Source organism: Haliotis rufescens, unplaced genomic scaffold (genome assembly GCF_023055435.1).
Source record: "Haliotis rufescens isolate VD_foot unplaced genomic scaffold, xgHalRufe1.0.p SCAF_4, whole genome shotgun sequence".
Classification (NCBI taxonomy): Eukaryota; Metazoa; Mollusca; class Gastropoda; order Lepetellida; family Haliotidae; genus Haliotis; species Haliotis rufescens.
The window spans coordinates 22,471,150-22,493,835 of NW_025964112.1; the positions used below are offsets into that span (position 1 = coordinate 22,471,150).

The 22,686-nt window shown below is 39.1% G+C and overlaps 2 protein-coding genes across 2 annotated transcripts; both read left to right on the top strand.

The window, feature by feature from the left end:
• The first annotated feature begins 575 nt into the window (after positions 1–575).
• On the top strand, positions 576–3,028 carry LOC124132221. Its single transcript, XM_046496004.2, has 4 exons — positions 576–796; positions 1,426–1,577; positions 1,857–1,914; positions 2,799–3,028. The coding sequence occupies exons 1-4, from the start codon at positions 742–744 to the stop codon at positions 2,978–2,980; spliced, it is 447 nt and encodes a 148-aa protein (XP_046351960.1). The 5' UTR covers positions 576–741; the 3' UTR covers positions 2,981–3,028.
• A 1,188-nt stretch (positions 3,029–4,216) lies between these two features.
• On the top strand, positions 4,217–14,023 carry LOC124132222. The gene is made up of 7 exons (XM_046496005.2): positions 4,217–4,324; positions 6,647–6,798; positions 9,800–9,869; positions 10,381–10,488; positions 11,984–12,103; positions 13,260–13,370; positions 13,731–14,023. The coding sequence occupies exons 1-7, from the start codon at positions 4,237–4,239 to the stop codon at positions 13,949–13,951; spliced, it is 870 nt and encodes a 289-aa protein (XP_046351961.1). The 5' UTR covers positions 4,217–4,236; the 3' UTR covers positions 13,952–14,023.
• The last annotated feature ends 8,663 nt before the right edge of the window (positions 14,024–22,686 follow it).

Below are 22,686 nucleotides of genomic sequence, written 5' to 3' on the forward strand. Positions count from 1 at the left end.
TGAATATAGGAGAGAACAAACTGAATATAGGAGAGAGAGCAAACTGAATATAGGAGAGAACAGACTGAATATAGGAGAGAACAGACTGGATATAGGAGAGAACAGACTGAATATAGGAGAGAACAGACTGAATATAGGAGAAAACAGACTGAATATAGGAGAGAACAGACTGAATATAGGAGAGAACAGACTGAATATAGGAGAGAACAGAGAGAACAGACTGAATATAGGAGAGAACAGACTGAATATAGGAGAGAACAGACTGAATATAGGAGAGAACAGACTGAATTTAGGAGAGAACAGACTGAATATAGGAGAAAACAGACTGAGCATAGGAGAGAACAAACTGAATATAGGAGAGAACAGACTGAATATAGGAGAGAACAGACTGAGCATAGGAGAGAACAGACTGAATATAAGAGGAGACTGAGCATAGGAGAGAACAGACTGAATATAGGAGAGAACAGACTGAATAAAGGAGAGAACAGATTGAGCATAGGATGAAGCAGATCCTGTTTATTTTGACATTACACTGGGAATGTTACTTTAACGCCAGATTATGGGCTTGTTTTCCTTATCACTGGGATGAACAAACGTTGACCACATTTCAGGACACTATGCTTAGCAAGGGCATATCAAGAAAGTAAAACTGCCCGTTCTGTGATCTTCAACAAGCCTGTTTGGCGGTTGGGCGGTTGGACGGCATCCGGACCACATCAGTGCAGCACACTGTCAGCAGAGATGTTTGTGGCTGTCAGCTTTGTTTGCATTTCTGTCCTCGTTGTGTATGTACAAGGTGAGTGAACCTCCATTCCACGCGTGAGTTGGGTCAACAGGTGGTGTCTACCAAGATAAGACCTTTGTTTCACATTATAAATTATCCGTCACTTTTTCTTAAAATATCTATAGTAATACTTCTAGGGGTGAGGGAAACTATTGTCCATTACATGCATGTACCGACCCTGAACAGAAGAACCAATGCAATTTGGCATTCATAATGTGTTAAGAGACCTGTTACATTAATTAGTCATGCAAAGGTGATAGCAGCAATTTTTTTAATTGTTTTTCCCGTCGGGGTTGTTTTCATCGGCCCATACAATATATTGATTTTTATCAACATTCAGTTTCATATTTCCAGCCATACGTGTGCTTATTTATGGTGAAGTTATGAACCATTCTAATCAAAACTGTGTTTATTGCTATGTACATATTTACTTATTCTGTCTTTTGTGTTGATTAAATGATGTGGGAATGAAGAATGTAAACGTTGGAACAAATACTTCATTGCACTAGCACTCGGGGATTTTTCTCCAGACAAGTGTAATGTGTGAAGCCCATTTCCTGGTGTTGTTCAAGGTGATACTACTTGAGTATTGCAAAAAGCGGCGGAAAAAACATACTCATTCACTCGTGTTACATTGGCAGGCTCATTGGAGTGCTTATGTGCAACTGTTGAACTTCAAATTACGTTTGACAAAGGCCCACCATTGCTACCAAAGGACAAATGTGCAGGAATTGTTGACGACGTTAAAGGGGCAGATGGAAGCGTGTGGTACATGGTTAACTATAACAATCAGGTATGTACAGTTCGAGCATTTGCTGGAAGTGGCCGTTAGATATCCTAGTTCCTTCTGGGTGTAGGTCCTTTCTGCTAAACATCTGTAGCGAAACATCAGACAAATATTTTATTCTACTCTCTCTCTCCCTCTCTCTCTCTCTCCCTCTCCCTCTCCCTCTCTCTCTCTCTCTCTCTCTCTCTCTCTCTCTCTCTCTCTCTCTCTCATATCCTCCTGTCATGGATGAAGACTAGTAATTCAGATTATAGAAAGTAACACACAAATTGTGTTCTCTTTCAGAGTGGCTGGATACAAGCAGATACCAGCATGATGTCGATCTTGCATTGCAAAGACATAAGTACTGATATTACTTCTTTAACCCGACCGCTACATACCATGCTTAATTCCTGATGCAGGAATACGGGTGATAACACCAGTAATACACACTGATACCAATCCGTTTTTCTATGTAGCAGTACATTCTCGTAATTAGAATAATATAAGTATTATTGAACAATTCTCAAAGATAAGATGACCATTCAGTCGGGGTGACCATTGTAAGTATTTTACTTGGTGACCACTTGTGGACATCTGTATGCTATGACCTGGCTGACCCTGATGTTCGCACTAGCCACCACAGTTGTGCCTGAGCCTGTCACATACACTATTAAGTGTATGTGAACATATGCTCGTCTTTTTCGCATCTTTGTTTCTCATCTCCCTGCGGTCCTGAACCACCTCCCCACTGAAACAAATGAACAAAAGTTATTATTTCCACTGATTGGCTGACCTGAATACATATTTCAATCTAAAAAAATAACAAATTTCTCGTTTCATGATAATTATGTCGTCTATAGCGTCGTATTTTCCTTCTTGTCAGCTCTTTTGACTCGCCCTTCTCAATCCCGACCCAGCATTGGTTCCACTACGTAGAAATATAGAACATTAATGTCCCCGTGTGTTTATCAGCACATCCATTTATAGATAAGGCTCAAAATTCAGTTTTGAACTTGTAAGACCAAATCCTCAACCAAATTTTATCTATCTATATTTAACAACCGTCCGTTCCCTCCGATTAGGGCAAAGAGGAACGCACATTATATACAGTATATATGGATGATCTTAAACATTTATCCAGAAAACAAGCAGTCTTATGTATAAAGACAATGAAGTATGTCTTTCTTACTTAAAATGATTTCTGCTGCCACTATCGCAGCTTAACAAGTTATGTTCTGTCTTCAGATATATCCACTACTACTGCCTTACCTACAACTACCTCTCCATGTAGAGACATGGACGGCATCAACTGCCAGTGGCTGGACGCCGGCAACAACATATGTAGCGACAAAGCATCCGCACAACAATTTTGTCCTAAGTATTGTAAAATATGTGATAAAGGGGTTACGAGTATATTGGGACGGTAGCCTCTCAGCATTTTAATTTATTCATAAATAAATTATTTCTTCATATTATTTTGGATTGTTTTTATGATTTAACAAGAATATCGACTTATAATATATAATCTTACCAGAAGATCAAACATGCTCATACTAGTGATTATAATGCAGTGAAATTACATATTTATGGGGGCATCGGTCCCATCAACAACGCCCAGAATAACACATTGAATATAGTCTGTTCCATATGTGGCTGGGTGCCCAAACTTGATTGGTTTTAGGCCCAGAACAACTTCTGAACAAAAACACTCTGAAAACTGTTTTTAGTTACAAATTGATTAAATGGTGGTATAGTATGCTTACACGAATATTCGATTTACTCCATACACCGTGTTGTCAGTTTATTTTATCATTGAAATTCAACTACATTCTTAACCCATTATCTGTTCTCACACCTTTCTACGGTCCTCTTATACATGTTGAGAGGAAACTGGTGTATCATCCACTTCTTGATTAATAATTCATTATTTTTATGTTTATCTGCGAACAGACTTGTCAAGACATTCTTTTCATATTGCAAACGAAACGCTGTCAAAAGTATATTAACTTGAACAAGGTATTCTGACAGGAAGGAAATTGTTGTCCCTCTGACCATCACTTCTACAGCTTCATCGGATCACGGCGGGAGACACCGGAATCGAACATGGTTCTTGAGCATGGGTTCATTAGCAAACACTGTAACCTATAGGCTACCGAATCGCTCACAATACATACGACTTGAGCTGTGGATTTTGCAGAGCACGAACGTAACAACCAGAACTAGAACGACACGTCATTGTTTGCTTTTTAAACTCATTTAATCTTAGATTGTCACAAAACAATAACCTTGATATGGTAAGACAAACAGACTGTATTTGGATAACTTGAAGGAGACTTGCTTGGATTGCCAACTAGCCAGAGTCTTTCTAAGAGGGACTATGATTTAAAGCACCTTTTCATCCAAGTTCTATATATTGTGATTAATGCCATGTGTGCGACATAACCCCCATTGATTTGTCACATTACTACCAACGCAACCTATTTCAAGAAAAACATGGCTGTCAAGGAACAGATGAGCCTGACAAAAACCGTTTCTGAACTTCATAACGTACACGAGTGTCTCTACCACACCCACGCCTAAACATACTTCCTACATATGCCGAATGAGGGCAGTAGACAAGACTGTCCGAGACATGGATACATAAAGTTATAAAGATAAGTTATCCGGGGTGTGTTGACACGGAATGACTTATACAACAGTTGTATACCACAGATTGTTTATTACGATGTTCATAGTCATTAACTTACTTCTTGCCATTTTGCCTGCCCAAGGTAAGTGTTACTATGTACAAGATATACTTATTTTATTCTTACAGTGATCCCATAAAAATAGGCGGATTCGGAAAATTAAAGGTAGGGGCACATTGGTAATTCTTAACGTAACCGGGATTACGTCATGTCATAGAGCATACATATTATTTTTCATCTCCTTGTTAATACAGGTTAATCTTTTCATTTGACTTAACATTAGGAATACGGTTTTTGCTAATACGCATTTAGCTAAACGTTTTAATTAAAAAAATACGGGTAAATATTGTTAAAGCTTGTAAATTCTATTAACCTACTTAAAGAGGCTGTAAATAAAATTGCTATCTCATCTATATAAGGAATAAAGGACTACTGGTCATTTATCGAACGGGGGCACGGGTGGCCCAGTCGTCTAAGGCGCCGCAATTCGCTGTGCAGATTTGCGTCCCTTGAGCACGCCAGAAACCTATGAGGTTTCTAGGTTTGTCAGCACCATACCTGTGCTCGTGGGTGTCACCGAGGTGGTATACGTCTGAGACCTGCATCACTTCGGGCTTTCCTCCCACATTAAGCTGACACGCCGTGATATAACTGGAATACCGTTAAAAGCGGCGTTAAACTCAACTCACTCACTCACTCATTTATCGTACAATAAAACACTGCAGGTAGAAGAAGCCACTCGGGGCTTCGACTCTCGTGATTTATTCTCCCTTAAGTGTCTCATTGTGCCATAAACAATTACCAGGAGAAGTGTATTTCTTGTAGAGATGAAAGTCAACACGTTCGTAGGCATATAGCCTGACGGCCGAAAGAAACTTTACCACTTTATAGATGAAATTGCAAAGATTTAAAAACACAAGTTCAAACTACATCAATGGAAAACACATCGTCCAAACACAACAATGCTCTATGACACCCGAAAAACGCGAGCGGGCCCTGGCTATGATACCCCATGCCCACGTTGTAAAAACTTTTGCTTGCTGACGTGTTAATGTTACTTACCTCATGCAACGTTATAGAAAGACCGGGCAGATATCAGACAGGCCGTGAACCAATCTCATTCAAATCAGATCTGAGTTCTCGCTGCCGCTAAACAAAGATCTGAGGACATCCCATTACGGATGCTGTATGACTGTCATTTTAAATTTTGATTTTGTGAAGAGTTTGATCTTTTCGATACATTTTACTTCATGCATCTGTATATATAGGGGGCGGTCGGGTAGTCTGGTGGTTAAAGCGTTCGCTCGTCACGCCGAAGACCCGGGTTCGATTCCTGACATGGGTACAATTTGTGAAGCCCACATCTGGTGTCCCCCGCCGTGATATTGCTGGAACATTGCTAAAAGCGGCGTAAAACCATACTCACTCACTCATGCATCTATATTTGTAGTTTTTAAACTATAGTGATTTAATACTATATTAAAGTTTTATTTGGTCGTCAGTTTAGATAATAGTGCACACTTTTATTATAGAAATATATTGATTCTTCTTGCAGAGTTTTACTGTACGATAAGCAACGACCACGAGTCGTTTATTTCTTATATGAGATATCAACATTTTGTACAGCCTTTTTAAGGATGTCAATAAAATGTACAAGTTATAAAAACAGTTACCTGTATGTAAATAATGATGACTCCCTGAATACAATCCGACCTCGGCAATGTTGGACACGTCCATCTTATGTACAGGGGGGTTAAGTTTGGTATATAGATGATAGTTACACTTTTACAGATATATAGATGATAGTGCACACGTTAATAATTATATAGATGATAGTGCATACACGTGTAGGCATATAGATCCTAGTGCACTCGTTTGATAAGCATACAGACGGTAGTGAACAGTTCCATACAAATAGGGAATAGTGTGATGTGCACGCTTTGACACGAGTTGGTCGTTATCATGTCATGTGCACACATCGTGACTGAGAATATTAGTTAAGAAATAGTTGCCATGGAAACGTGTCCCAGTGTGTTTCAAGCCACGTGCTTTCATTTAATTTACTCAGCCTCTCTAAACAAATTCAAAATTTATGAAAACAAATAAAAACTGTATAGAACTACAATTTCACAATCAGATCCGGTTATAACGAACACCATGGGATCAACATGTAACTTAGTCGAAGTTTCAGTCAACTGAGTACTAAATCAAAATACCGCTTACGAACGAGAAGACATTTAACTTGTTTGTTATAATCGAATACTTAATAGTATTTGCTCTATCCGACTTCAGTATCCCCGGAAATGTGGTGTAATATGTAAAACTGTAAATTCGTACAATATAGAATATTTTAGTCCCCGCTATTTAACTGGGATAGACTAATGTCAGTGCTTATATTATTTACAGGGGCAATAGATTGTCTGTGTGCCAAAGAGGATCTCAGCGTCCCCACGAACACCGGGCACTTAGTGGTAGCACGTGATGAGTGTACAGGCATTGAGGACAAAGTTGGAGACAGTCACCAGGCCGTGTGGTTCCAGGTCAAACACGGCAATGAGGTAGAACAAAAGCTCCAACACGTGTACCAATGTGTAGAAATGTTGAAGAAGGTAGAATTGCCTACCTTCGTATTTTTCTGAGTGGTGGCAGTACCTCCTGATCATCTCTCTTACCGTCTTGAATACCTATGCCCACCTCTCGACAGCAGCGGGGGAAAGAGTATCACCCCCTGGACAAGATGACACCATGTCCGCATAGGTGGCTACTGAAGTTTCTGTTGGAGAAACTTGATGGCAGCGCGGTAGCCATATTTGTCCATTTGTATCGACAGAGAATACCATGTCACTTTGACGACTGCAGAAATATGCTGCCTGGTTATGTATGTGTTTCCAATGCGGCCTGTATTGTACTTCTACACGCAATATGTGAACTATACATCCTCGTAGTTGGGATCAGAACTTTTCAGCCACCCCTCGTAGTTTTGATCAACTGACTGCGCTCGGATACATAGGAACATCCTCATATTGATACTGAGTACCACTATCTATTTTAGACGGATGGATTGAAAACCCTCATATAGTGTACCACTATCCATATACGAAGGGTGGATAGAAAACCCTGATATAGTGTTCCACTATCCATATACGAAGGATGGATTGAAAACCCTCATATAGTGTACCACTATCAATATACGAAGGGTGGATTGAAAACCCTCATATAGTGAACCACTATCCATATTCGAAGGATGGATTGAAAACCCTCATATAGTGTTCCACTATCCATATACGAAGGGTGGATTGAAAACCCTGATATAGTGTTCCACTATCCATATACGAAGGATGGATTGAAAACCTTCATATAGTGTACCAGTATCCATATACGAAGGATGGATTGAAAACCTTCATATAGTGTACCAGTATCCATATACGAAGGATGGATTGAAAACCCTCATATAGTGTACCACTATCCATATACGAAGGATGGATTGAAAACCTTCATGAAGTGTACCACTATCCATATACGAAGAGTTGATTGAAAACCCTCATATAGTGTTCCTCTATCCATATACGAAGGGTGGATTGAAAACCTCTATATAGTGTACCACTATCCATATACGAAGGGTGGATTGAAAACCCTCATACCGTGTCTCACTATCCATATACGAAGGATGGATTGAAAACCTATATATAGCATTTCACTATCCATATACGAAGGGTGGATTGAAAACCCTCATATAGTGTACCACTATCCATATACGAAGGATGGATTGAAAATCCTCATATAATGTACCACTATCCATATACGAAGGGTGGATTGAAAATCCTCAGATAGTGTAACACTATCCATATACGAAGGATGGATTGAAAACCCTGATATAATGTACCACTATCCATATACGAAGGGTGGATTGAAAACCCTCATATAGTGTACCACTATCCAAATCGAAGGATGGATTGAAAAGCCTGATATAGTGTTCCACTATCCATATACGAAGGATCGATTGAAAACCCTCATATAGTGTACCACTATTCATATACGAAGGTTGGATTAAAAACCCTCGTACCGTGTCTCACTATCCATATACGAAGGATGGATTGAAAACCTATATATAGCATTTCACTATCCATATACGAAGGGTGGATTGAAAATCCTCATATAGTGTACCACTATCCATATACGAATGATGGACTGAAAATCCTCATATAATGTACCTCTATCCATATACGAAGGGTGGATTGAAAACCCTGATATAGTGTACCACTATCCATATACGAAGGATGGATTGAAAACCCTCATATAGTGTACCACTATCCATATCCGAAGGATGGATTGAAAACCCTGATATAGTGTTCCACTATCCATATACGAAGGGTGGATTGAAAACCCTGATATAGTGTTCCACTATCCATATACGAAGGGTGGATTGAAAACCTTCATATAGTGTACCAGTATCCATATACGAAGGATGGATTGAAAACCTTCATATAGTGTACCACTATCCATATACGAAGGATGTATTGAAAACCTTCATATAGTGTACCAGTATCCATATACGAAGGGTGGATTGAAAACCCTCATATAGTGTACCACTATCCATATACGAAGGATGGATTGAAAATCCTCATAAAATGTACCACTATCCATATACGAAGGGTGGATTGAAAATCCTCATATAGTGTAACACTATCCATATACGAAGGATGGATTGAAAAGCCTCATATAGTGTTCCACTATCCATATACGAAGGATGGATTGAAAACCTTCATATAGTGTACCGCTTTCCATATACGAAGGGTGTATTCAAAACCCTCATATAGTGTACCACTATCCATATAGAAAGGATGGATTGAAAATCCTCATATAATGTACCACTATCCATATACGAAGGGTGGATTGAAAACCCTGATATAGTGTACCACTATCCATATCCGAAGGATGGATTGAAAACCCTTATATAGTGTTCCACTATCCATATACGAAGGATGGATTGAAAACCCTGATATAGTGTTCCACTATCCATATACGAAGGATGGATTGAAAACCTTCATATAGTGTACCACTATCCATATACGGAGGATGGATTGAAAACCTTCATATAGTGTACCACTATCCATATACGAAGGGTGGATTGAAAACCCTCATATAGCGTTCCACTATCCATATACCAAGGGTGGATTGAAAACCCTCATATAGCGTTCCACTATCCATATACGAAGGGTGGATTGAAAACCCTCATATAGCGTTCCACTATCCATATACGAAGGGTGGATTGAAAACCCTCATATAGCGTTCCACTATCCATATACGAAGGGTGGATTGAACACTCACATATGGGACGGATGGACTGAAGACCCTGATATATTGTACCTACATCCATATAGGAATGATTTGTTGAAAGTAGTGTACCAGTATCTATATTAGTTGGTTGGACTGAACCTCTCATATGGAGTACCATTATCAATGTTGGGTTGAAAGCCTTCATTACCCATTATCTATTTATACGGCCGCTGTTGTGTTTGTTGTGCATTTGATGTTACAAAACGACTTGGTGTTTTTCAGACTGGTTGGATTAAAGAAGATGCAAGCGTAATGTCTGTTCTACCATGCTGGAATGTAACGAACAAATTAAGTAAGGTCTACTTTTGCTAAATCGATGCTTACATTCAAAAGAATAATTCTGCTTTCTGGCTGTCATAGGGCAGAATAAAGCCAGCAATAGTAGCCATAGCAATAGTGAGCAGCAGTAGTAGTAGTAGTTGTAGTAGTCGCAGTAGTATTGCTAGCCCAATAAGATACCCTGCCGCATGTAAAATAATTCCCCACCCAGACACTGTATACTGAGTCCGAGCCGACCAGTCCTTTTTTTAGCCCCCTAATACCGAAAACATGTCACATCTTTTGGTATGATGTGGCCTGGCTCTATCGAGTAGACCATAGAGGCGGTCTAGTAGTAGTTGTAGTAGTAGTAGAAGTAGTAGTAGTAGTAGTAATAGTAGTAGTAGTAGTAGTAGTAGTAGTAGTAGTAGTAGTTGATTAGTTGATGTAGTGGTGGTAGTGGTAGTGGTAGTGGTAGTGGTAGTGGTAGTGGTAGTAGTAGTAATCTTCGTCAAAATCTCCATTGTGACTTTCTTTCATTTCAGAACCAACATGCACAGATATATCCACTCAGTGTGCCGTCTACGATAACGTCTGTGTCAAAAATACTTTCTGGGCACACCAAAACTGCAAAAAATACTGCAATGTCTGTGGTAAGTATTACACGTAACGTCTTACGATATATGCATCTGTATACTTGCAGCTATAGAAATTACAGCACAATGACTACTTTGCCACATTTCACATTCAGAGAACACTTACTATATATGTAGACTTATGACCACCTAGAGAACACTGGGATTGGCACAGACATATGACCACCTAGGGAACACTGGGATTGGCACAGACATATGACCACCTAGAGAACACTGGGATATACACAGACATATGACTACCTGGAGAACATTGAGATATACACAGACATATGACCACCTAGGGAACACTGGGATTGGCACAGACATATGACTACCTGGAGAACATTGCGATATACACAGACATATGACCACCTAGAGAACACTAGGATATACACAGACATATGACTACCTAGAGAACACTAGGATATACACAGACATATGACCACCTAGAGAACACTAGGATATATACAGACATATGACCACCTAGGGAACACTGGGATTGGCACAGACATATGACTACCTGGAGAACATTGCGATATACACAGACATATGACCACCTAGAGAACACTGGGATGTGCACAGACATATGACCACCTAGAGAACACTGGGATATGCACAGACATATGACCACCTTGAGAACACTGGGATATGCACAGACATAAGACCACCTTGAGAACACTAGGATATGCAGACATATGACCACCTAGAGAACTCTAGGATATGCACAGACATATGACCACACAGAGATCACTGGGATATACACAGACATATGACCACCTAGAGAACACCGGGATATATACAGACATATGCTCACCTAGAGAACACTAGGGTATACACAGTCATATAACCACCTAGAGAACACTGGGACATTCACAGTCATATGACCACCTAGAGAATACTGGGATATTCACAGTCATATGACCACCTTGAGAACACTGGGATATGCACAGACATATGACAACCTTGAGAATACTGGGACATTCACAGATATATGACCACCTAGAGAACACTGGGACATGCACAGACATATGGCCACCTAGAGAACACTGGGATATTCACAGACATATGACCACACAGAGAATACTGGGATATGCACAGACATATGACCACCTAGAGAACACTGGGATATGCACAGTCATATAACCACCTAGAGAACACTAGGGTATACACAGTCATATAACCACCTAGAGAACACTGGGCCATTCACAGTCATATGACCACCTTGAGAACACTGGGATATGCACAGACATATGACAACCTTGAGAATACTGGGACATTCACAGATATATGACCACCTAGAGAACACTGGGACATGCACAGACATATGGCCACCTAGAGAACACTGGGATATTCACAGACATATGACCACACAGAGAATACTGGGATATGCACAGACATATGACCACCTAGAGAACAGTGGGATATTCACAGTCATATGCCCACCTAGAGAACACTGGGATATTCACAGACATATGGCCACCCAGAGAACACTAACGTAAGGTCTGTGTTTCAGATACACATCTCACCATGTGTGGTGACGAGGAACCTAACTGTCACCTGTACGGCAAGTCGGCGTGTAGTCAGTATGGCGTGTGGGCGCGTCAGAAATGCAAGCAGTATTGTGGTTTCTGCGGTATGTGAAATGTATAGTTCAGTTGCAGACATTAACGCTGAAGGTGTAGTTGTCGTGGATGGTACAACAGCAATATATTCTGGCGAAATTCAGAACACAGAAAAGTACCCTAGCTGGCCACATAATATGGCACTACAACAGCTGGGCGAGTTCTTTAAATGGTGCACCGGTTTGGGTTGTACTTGTAAGGACAGGGTACACGCCTGTATATAGAAAGGTATGACTTCTGTGATACCCTACGCCATAAACGGGCACGTTCAGTACGGTGAACATTTGAGAAAAAATGGAATAGCTTGACATTTGAATGAAAGAAAAGAATTAAAAAAGCAATACGTTAATTTAGTATCAACAGTCAAGTTTGACAAAGCGGTCTAAGGTGCCGCATTTCGCTGTGCAAACATACGTCCTTTAGTATGACCGGGTACATAAGTCCTTGATTCGACCTGGTTTGATTCTTTTTAACATTTACGTGGTAAAATGTCTACGCTATTTCGTCTTTTCCTCCACATTACGCTAACACGCCACGATGTAGCTCAAATACAGTTCATAGCGGCGTTTAACCTTAACAGACACTTACTGACGACACAACAACATGTAAGTGAAAGTCTGTTATACATTTCTAACAAACCGGGCTATGATGAAGATTATTTGTAATACGGCTCTAAGGGAATGTTTTTTATAAGCCAAATAACGATAGAGCAGTAGTAATATATTACCAGTCAATTGGAACACGATTGTCATTTCAATCTCAATTTGACGACACATTTTTAAGTCGTTCACGCGTGCCACCGACGGTCAGGAGCCGATTCTTCACAGAAGAATATTGGATGTGAATGTGAATGGTTATCTTTATACTTTTTAACATATAAACATGCCGTTGGTAAAAAACACTGCATGGTGTGACTTGAGTTTCAGGAAAAAACGGTAAACGGTTTCACTCAACTCTTCATTAAATAAATAAATTTCCATATAAATAATTGCTGCACAAAATTATTATGGATGAAGGAAAGGAAGAAACAGTACTCTTCTAATAGGTAAAAATAGGACAGAAATCAGACTGTTTCAGTGCATGTCATAATATTGCTCAAGAACGCTAGAAAATGTTACGGGACGTTTTCATTTCCGTTACCATTTTCGTTTCTTTATTTTGCTTCAGATGAATTTTGTTTGGATAACTTAAAGGACTGCTCATCGTACGGCAAGTCTGTGTGTACACAGTATGCGTCGTGGGCCTTGACTCACTGTCAGAACTTTTGCGATTTATGCGGTAAGTACACCTAACGAAAACAGTCAACAGGACCAATGCCACAACGGACCAAATCGACTGAGAGCAAAAACGTGCCAGCTAATGTTTGAGTTATAGCCAAACAAACTGGATATCTTGACCAAATCGAAATGTCCGACACCCCATCTCTACGTGAACTTCGTGTTCTTACTTATGGTTATTTTTATGTAACGTAGAATATATGTTATAAATAACCATACCACATCCAAATAACAGAAGCGAACTAATGGAAACACTTGGAATCAATTCTTGAGGTCATAGATTTAGGAGAGGTGACCAAGAAATCATATATACTGAGAGGAAACGCAGCCAGTTTTATATCACATTTCTCGTTACTTTCAGACGTAACAACATCAACAACTACTACTACTGCGACTACAACGACGACGACAACAACTACTGTCGCCACAACGTTTTCAGGATGCAAAGATATGGACGGCATCAGCTGCAAGTGGCTCGACGATACAAGTGACATATGCTCCGATGAAGCCTCGGCACACGAGTATTGCCCCAAATATTGTAACATCTGTGGTGTGAGGACAGCAGTACTTTTTGGGCGGTAGCGTGATGTTATACAGTTGTAACAACGCCTGCATTGTTAAAATCATTTCCCTGCACTAAATTATACCATCGCGTTTGACTGTTCATGTCACTGTCAGATACAATTCACAATGTAGCTGTCCCGTGAATATCCGGGTAGAATAGGTTTTCAGCAACCCATGCTTGCTGTAAAATGCGACTATTCTTGTCATAAGAGGCGACTAACGGGATCGGGTGGTCAGACTCGCCGACTTGGTTGATGCATGTCAATTTTGGTGTCATTAGTTCCAGCTTCAGATTCTAAGATGGTATCTGGGATGAAACGTTTTTAGAGATGATATAAGTTATTTTTATCATACACGTATCAATGATATGAGGCATTTTGCATGTGGCGAGAGCCAACATACGGACGGTCATATCACAGGGGGTGGAATGACCAGACATCGTATTGTATCCACTGCCGGGCTGATATGGCTTTACAAAGGTATGGCATATGATAAAAGGGTCATTATATAGAATTTTCATATACCCCATATCAACCCATACGAAGGTCTCGGGTTGATATTGGGTATAATATGAAAACGGCCATATAATAACCTTCAAGTAACAAAAGTTAGGGAGTGACACACGCATGCCCATACAAGCACATTTCAGTCCGTTGTCTGCAAGTGAGTGTTTGAGCGAAAAAAGCATTAGTCGGCATAATGCAAGTACCACTACAGAGTGAATATGTCTTTCAGACGCTTGTACGAGAGATGATTGAAACGTCCTGAACCTCAAACAAAAAGACTTGACCTAATGGCATTTAAATATTATTTTTCAACATAACCACCTTCCCCATTGATACACTTTGCCAACGATGTTGCAGGATTTTATCCCAGTTTCGTAAAGTTCTTATCTTGGCGATCCAAAAGGTTCTCCACAGATGCTGTGAGTCTAGTCGAAATGGGTTTCGGCAAGAGTGTTTCTTGATGTTTGGAAACAGTTGGACGTCTGACGGAGTCAGATCAGGAGAATGGAGGCGATGACTCGGGGTTTGAAGCCATGGCAATGACGGATTTGTGCACTGGTGCATTGTCATGATGAAACAGTACGTCTTTACTCGGCCTCTCACGTCTCCTTGTCCTAATTTCATTCAATAATTGCCGCAATTGCAGCATAACATGCTCCGTTTGTTGTCCGGCCTGGGAAGATAGTCCACCATGATGACACTCTCAGTATCTTTAACACGGGACCATAACCTTACCAGCTGATTGGACATCCTTTGTCTTTTTTATGGCCGTGATGTCAAATGCTTCCACTGTTCAGACGTTCAGTCATTCGCCGGTCAGTCATTAATATATCAAGGAATCCTGGATCATTTCTTGTGTTGCTCATGTGACAGGACTTCCAGGACGGTGATCGTTATCAAGACCCCCCTTTGAAGCTTAAACTGTGCTGTCAACCTCTTAAAGGAAGCACAGGCTTGCCTGGTGTTGTACTCATATCTTCATGGTGGCTTTCGGTGTTAAGACGGTGTCTGCAAGTTCCTGATCACCGCACGTCCCTCAAGTTTGTCCATTTTCCACAGGTTATTTACCCCTGCTTGTACGAAAGAGGGCGAGAGAGGCTAAAATGGGATTCAATCAGTATAAGGAAATGGAGTCTGGGCCTTCGGGGCGATGAGTGACTATTTTTACTACTAGGCCACCAAACCACCTCTACATATACAGAAACTGATCCTTGTGTGGTGTTGATCTTTGTTAATACATGTGAGGGGGGTTGAATGAAATTTGTTTCAGTAATTCATAATAGATAAATATATCGCAGTAAGAGATTGCAAACAAGCCATTTAGAAAATGAGCACCGCTCCAACAAGTCTAATCACAACTAGAAAGTGTTTTTACTCGTAAAAACATATGTCTCCCACGACTCCCCTAACCCCCTATTCATTCGTTTACTTCACGTTAAACCCAATCTCTTCATTCCCACCCTCCATTACTAAATAACGGGACAAAAATAGAACTCCTAGAAATTTCAAACAACTAATGGGCACCACTTCAGCGTCTAATCAACACCACTAATCCCTCAATCATTTACCCACCTGACAGTGTAGTCATCTAAGCAGCACAGTTTTCTTGTCACTGAAGTATTTGTAGAAAATCCACTTAAAGTACTAATAGAGTTTGGACACAAATATATTAATATCCCCAACATATCAGAAATGATGTAGCAATGTTATATGGCACAAAAGAAAGTCTCTGTGATGTAATTGCCCGTGTATCTGACTCTGCAGGTCTTCTACACAATGACATATGTGATGTCATGGAAACTGTAATAGCAAGGCACCACACCAGCTCTCTGATGTGAAAGATCCTTGACATAAATATGGTCAATAACAGTTTCTTTCCTGGTAGTGGACACTTCAATCAGCTGTGTGAAGGGTTCTTGCAGAAGAGGTTGCGCTTTGTTTGTATTGAGGTCAATGTTGAAATATTAAACGGTTTCTGAGTTATGGTCCGGAAACAAAGCTTACTCCCATTCAGAGCCTATGTTCAACTTATCTCCATGGAAACGAGAAAAAATAAAAATGTCAAAAATCTCTAAATAGCAAAAGGCACCACTTCAGTGCTGGGTTAATGTGTATACAAAGTTTCGCGAAAAAATATTAAACAGTTTCTGAGTTATGGTCAGGAAACAAAGCTTACCCCCATTCAGAGCCTATGTTCAACTTATCTCCATGGAAACGAGTAAAAAATAAAAATGTCAAATTTTTTAAAATAGCAAAAGGCACCACATCAGTGCTGGGTTAATGTGTATACAAAGTTTCGCGAAAAAATATTAAACGGTTTCCGAGTTATGGTCCGGAAACCAAGCTTACCCCCATTCAGAGTCTATGTTCAAGTTATCTCCATGGAAACGAGAAAAAATAAAAATGTCAAAAATCTCTAAATAGCAAAAGGCACCACTTCAGTGCTGGGTTAATGTGTATACAAAGTTTCGCGAAAAAATATTAAACGGTTTCTGAGTTATGGTCCGGAAACGGTGGGAACGCCGACGCCAACGCCAACGCCGACGCTGACGGGAACCGTGCCAAAAACAATACGTCTCCCTCCATTCTGGGGGAGACATAATTCCACACAATGTGACCGATAGCTATCATATCACACATGCCATGTTGGAAAACCTACATCAGGTTTCTACACAATCTCGACATCAAAACATAATATTAAGACTGCCGCTGACAAACCAATGACTGACTATACCAGCATAACCCCAGCACATCCTGTATGCTTATTCAGTCAATCAACAGTTTTGTTGCCCATCCTTGCTCTATCAACAGGCAGCATGTTGTGGCAAACAAATAAACATTCCAGTCACCTGCCACATCGTGACATCAGTAATAACATCAACCAAAATTGTCCTGATAGTTTATTAGTCCGTGTTAATCACAAACATAATCAGCTGTGTACAAACTTAAATACATTGTCATGTTTTTACACAGTAATACAAAATGGCTGACTGGTTACCATGGAGACAGATCAATAAAATATCCTAACGCACTCTATTGGCCTCATATTTGTAACCAGTATCCAGACAATGCACAGCTTTATGCAGTGTCTTACATTCTAAAGTTACTCATGCGAGTTGGCTTGAAGCATTTGTGGCAATACATTGCATGGGTATATCGTTATACATAAATTATAGTAGCTTCTAAACGTGCCTAGCTTCAAACACTTGTTATACGGCTGTCATAGTCTACCATACAGTCCAAGCAAGTCAATAATAGTGGGCAAGTCCAGATAACTGTAGTTTCAGAAAATGAAGTATCTCTGGGCTCCTTTTTATTATATTTTAAAAAGATAATCTAACAACTGTCTTTTCTGTAAAATATGTTCATTTTAGAGATATGATGTTAGTCTACAGCTGTCAGACAACATTACTTTAGGCATGGCGTTTCCTTCACTTACAATATAACAATAATCTCAGCAGATAATCTGAGTAATGTTTACATGGAAAGTTATAAAACTAGGCAACATAAAATAATATAATAGGTACTTTATGTCCCCTTTCCACTTAGATTCCTACACATTTTCCAAATATTTGTTGTTCCAACAATGTTCTACTTGGTAGTCTAATGCAAATATGTAAGGCAGGTTCTATATGCAACATCATGAATAGCATCATGAATGTAAATAATCGAGTCTGGTCCACACAATCCAGTGATTGATATCATCAGCATCGATCCACGCAGATGGGATACGATCACCCTGCATCAACCAAGTCAGCGAGTCTGACCACCCGAATCCTGTAAAGTCCTGAAAACCAATTCTACCCCGGATGTTCACGTACATTTGTGAGAGTAATTTGATTGGACAAATGGACAGCTATGTTTAACAATTCAACCCAGGAGTGATAGTGGCAAACTGGTCCAAGGTGTTAATCATAATAGAACAGGGACACAATACACTGGATAATCGAGGATGCCTTTTTTGACGTGTATGACAAGCATATTAAGGTTGTTCAATGTATTTTGCCTTGGAATCCACATGGCGGCAAGGAGAGATAATACATACAGTGATCTGGTCAGCAAGATTATTTTGTTCATGAGATCGGTTTTCAAATTAAAGGTAAGGAGGACAAGTTCTGTGCCAAAATGACAACATGTGTTACCTTCAAAGACAATCATGTCCTTCACAGATATACAGAGGTTTACATGTTACTTATATTAGTGCTAATAGTGAGCTTATTATGACACAATACTGTTTGCCATTTAAGTAAATATAACCTACATAACACAAAATCTATTCAATATCAGAAATCTAGACAATAACAAAAGCAATTTCAAAGAGCAAATGAATGGGGTTCTTTGTGGCCTTTAAAGGTTAAGTTTTTGGACAACCTGCTCACTTTTGAAATAAAAATAAATAAAATAACAGATTATTAATAAATAAAAAGTCAGACATTGTATAGCTATGATTTGGATCTGGGTATTATCCTATCAGTACCATGACTAACCATCTCAAAATGAATGGACTAGCTTCAAGATCTCAATAATGAGATCCAACATATGTACACAGTGTCAATTAAATTAGTATAAATGACATCAATAATCATTAAATAAGTATAAACAAAGCACCAATTACAATGTGCTCATATGATGCAAGCTGTTATGCAAAGACAATGTGTCTAAAAATAGATCAACTAGTGGAAGTAATATCAAAATTCAAATTAATTCTAATTAATATTTCCCTTTCATTTCTTATAAAACCAGTAATTCTACAGCTAGACTAACATTACATTTTGGCCATTTTTAAAGCTTTACAAAATACCAGTTTGCATAAACATCATGACAATGACAATGATATTTTAGAACATGTGCAATGTTCTTGTAATGACACAAGCAATGAGATGCTGACATGAATAAAATAGCATTGTTTTACAACTCTTTGGGTTTATGTACAAGTAACATACAACACAGTATAAGAGAGGCAGTATTTGCCAAAACATTCTGAAAGACATATCAATACATAAAAAATATGTGTATCCACTCAAGGATGAAATATTTTCTGTTAATACATACACCGTTGTGGCACTAACATAAACTGATCAGGCTGTAAATAACAATTGGTTCTCAGGCAACAACTTTCGATAATGATGCAACAGATCTTCCTTTTAAGTTTTAGTGATAAAAAGTGTGTTACATTGGTTTCAAAATTATGATATTTTGTCAGTTAAAACGGTTTCCCAGGTTACCGAGAACCAAATCAGCTGACAAGTTGGTAAACATACATGCAAATGATTTTAAGATGTGTTTTGAAAAGTTGTCATGAAGACTAGATACAGACTTGTGGAAAAATATTTGGGTAGGAAATAAACTTATTGGTCAGTTGGGTTACCAGAAATACAGGAAATGATGAGGTCGGCCTTGTGATTGCAGCGGAGAACCAAGAAAGGTATTTTACTAGCCCATCATCACAGAATCCATGACACTGGAATAGCAACCTAAATACTTGCTGTCACTTACATTGATACTAGTGTAAGAAAATATTTTGTAAAGCACTAATTATATTTAGGATACATGTTCATAATACAAAATTCCTACATGAATTTCACTCTGAGGTAAGAACAAATCAATATCAGTAGACACTTCTAAATACCGACACCAATTAATATCCTACCTCACACCCTGTTGCCAGTTGTACCTTATCTCAATGACTTTTCCCTGAAGTCCATGCTGACATGAAAATATGCGTAAAAACCCCAAGATATTAAACATAAATTAGTTTACTTTACTTGTTACCTTTGCATGACAAGAAACCACATGCCATATAATATTGAGACTAATACAATTCTTATAAAAGTACACATTATGCCAAACAATTCTACAAACTCTCTTTACATTTCTCCCATCATATATTTCTGGTTAAGTTTAGTTTAACGCTGATTTAAACAGTTTTTCATCATGCCTACTTGATGTGGAAGAAAGAACATGTTTTACCACTAGGGTGACACCAGTAAGCATGGGCTGACTAATCCAGAAACATCTGGGCAAATCTGAGATTCATGCCGAAGGGAATCTATACTCTGTGCAGCGAATTGAGGTGCTGATCACATACTCCCTAATATACTTTGATGAACCAGGCGATGAATTTCCTGTTTTATGAAAACATAATATTGTGAAAATTATGGGACAACTTTTGTTGTTTAAATATTAAATTACTTACAATCTGAATATAGATTTCAAACATGACCAAAACAGTTGCTGTTTTACTGATGACATCTCCTCGTAACCTTAATTTGGGATGTTATATCCAGAAAACCTGCTCTAACTTCAACATCCAAACTGTGTACATAGCTGAAAGGGAACAGAGAAATGTCCACACACGAACACTGACTTCTAAGAACATGCAGATACTCATGAAACAATAATATAAACAGATCACTAGTGACAATGCAGCAACACTTTACAGAGAAGTGAAGACAGAGCTAACCATGAAGGCCCTTGTACCACACTGGGAATGCCTGTGTCGTGTTGGTCAGACTGGTGTCATTCATTGTCTGGCATTGCAGTTAGTTTGACAACTCCAAATCAGTGTGACCAAACTCAACATATACTTCAAATTTTCAGGTAATATCTTCTTCAGTCTCACTACATTCAATCTTGTACTCCGATACAATACATCTCTGCATGAAGATCTGAGGACGCCTCCATACATGGTTCCATCAGGTGGACTTTCTATTCAGCCAATCAGCATCAAGGCTTCTAAATTCTCGCTACAAGTGTGAAGCATTCTGACTGCCTCAAGAACTTGCACACTTTTGTCTTTGCGGTTAAAGTTGGCTCAGTGCCCGCCTGAAACAACCTCCTATGGTGGTGTCCTTGATAGAGGGGGAAACTTTTGACTATAATGAAATTGTTTCTTCTTACATTTTCCATGTGGTCCAATGCATGCTACAGGTCGACTTGTAAGAGTCTAAAATACTTAAAACAAAATATTTAAAAAATCCATTATGACAAAGCTACATAATATGTGGAGCATGTGTTTGCCTGAGCTAACAGATAGACCTTCCTCACCGAAACATATATCAGATGTCTCAAAGTCTTCATCAAGGAACCAGACACTGGTCGCTATCAAATGCAGTGAAAGTATTCTATTTTCTATATTATATTTTATTTGTAAACAGAATGATCAAGGCATCTGTTTACATTAACACATGTTAACTGTATGAACCATGGCTGTTTAGGACCACATATATAGGTAGCCTACTGATCAAGTAAAGAGAAAGGAAGTTAACATGTCACCATTTGGGGACGATTTGATAAAGGTGGTTGGTTGTGAGATAGGTACAAGATGAACATCAAAATAATTAATTTATTGTGGACTCCTAAAAACTATCTTGTAATATGCCACTTATACATGACAGCGTTCAATACTCCCATGTTGTCAGGTATTCCAGCGGACCTTGCTTCTCAATGTCTACATTTAATGCCATACCACTCATAACATCAAATCATCTTTAAAACATACATGTTTAATTATTTGCGATAGGATCTTTGATAAAACATTCCCTTGAACTGATTTACCTCAGCTGTGGTTTGGTTGTAGTGGAAGATGTGCATCTACTGCTTGATTTGCCCAAAACATATTTTCTTGTCAATAAATAAAGGTCTAAGCTCAAATTTTGTTTGTTTGTTGTTTAAAGTCTGACGTCTGATGTCTGGCTATATGACGACGGTCTGTAAAAAATCAAGTCTAGACCAGACAATCCAGTGACTGACATCATGAACTTCCATTTACTTTAATGGGATATGATGACATGCATCTAAGCTTAAGTTGAATAGCCAGTCTATTCATTGTTGGATGATGTTAACACATTGCAACATACATCATTTTAATGAGTTCATAACGAAACAGGGTATTACCGACAATTCAACACCTGCAGCCTCTAGTCAATGCTATCGCAATATTCACTATCTGAAATCATGTAATGTTTGTCTGCTAATTCACCCCATCTCAACATATCCATAAACATAGTATGGATCCTCCAGATTTAGTCCCTTCTAAGTTCAAGCCTTGAAACACTGATTGCACATGATGTGGTTGATAGAAACATAGCCCAGGAGTGGAACCTTTCTCAATATACCCGCAAAAGAACAATCCCTAAAACAAATCTATTAAATGTATTTCCTGAATCTTACAAACATCTGGTCCCAAAACAATCCCTATTCCAGCACTGAAAGTGAACCATGCTGTCACATTAGCAGTCAGTATGA

What these genes read in the sequence shown, in the direction of transcription:
- LOC124132221 (XM_046496004.2), top strand. Translation starts at nt 742, where the DNA reads ATGTTTGTGGCTGTCAGCTTTGTTTGCATTTCTGTCCTCGTTGTGTAT. An exon ending in CCTCGTTGTGTATGTACAAG is followed by an intron (nt 797 to 1,425) that starts GTGAGTGAACCT and finishes TTACATTGGCAG; the next exon opens with GCTCATTGGAGTGCTTATGT. An exon ending in CTTGCATTGCAAAGACATAA is followed by an intron (nt 1,915 to 2,798) that starts GTACTGATATTA and finishes TTCTGTCTTCAG; the next exon opens with ATATATCCACTACTACTGCC.
- LOC124132222 (XM_046496005.2), top strand. Translation starts at nt 4,237, where the DNA reads ATGACTTATACAACAGTTGTATACCACAGATTGTTTATTACGATGTTC. An exon ending in AGGTCAAACACGGCAATGAG is followed by an intron (nt 6,799 to 9,799) that starts GTAGAACAAAAG and finishes GGTGTTTTTCAG; the next exon opens with ACTGGTTGGATTAAAGAAGA. An exon ending in GAACTTTTGCGATTTATGCG is followed by an intron (nt 13,371 to 13,730) that starts GTAAGTACACCT and finishes CGTTACTTTCAG; the next exon opens with ACGTAACAACATCAACAACT.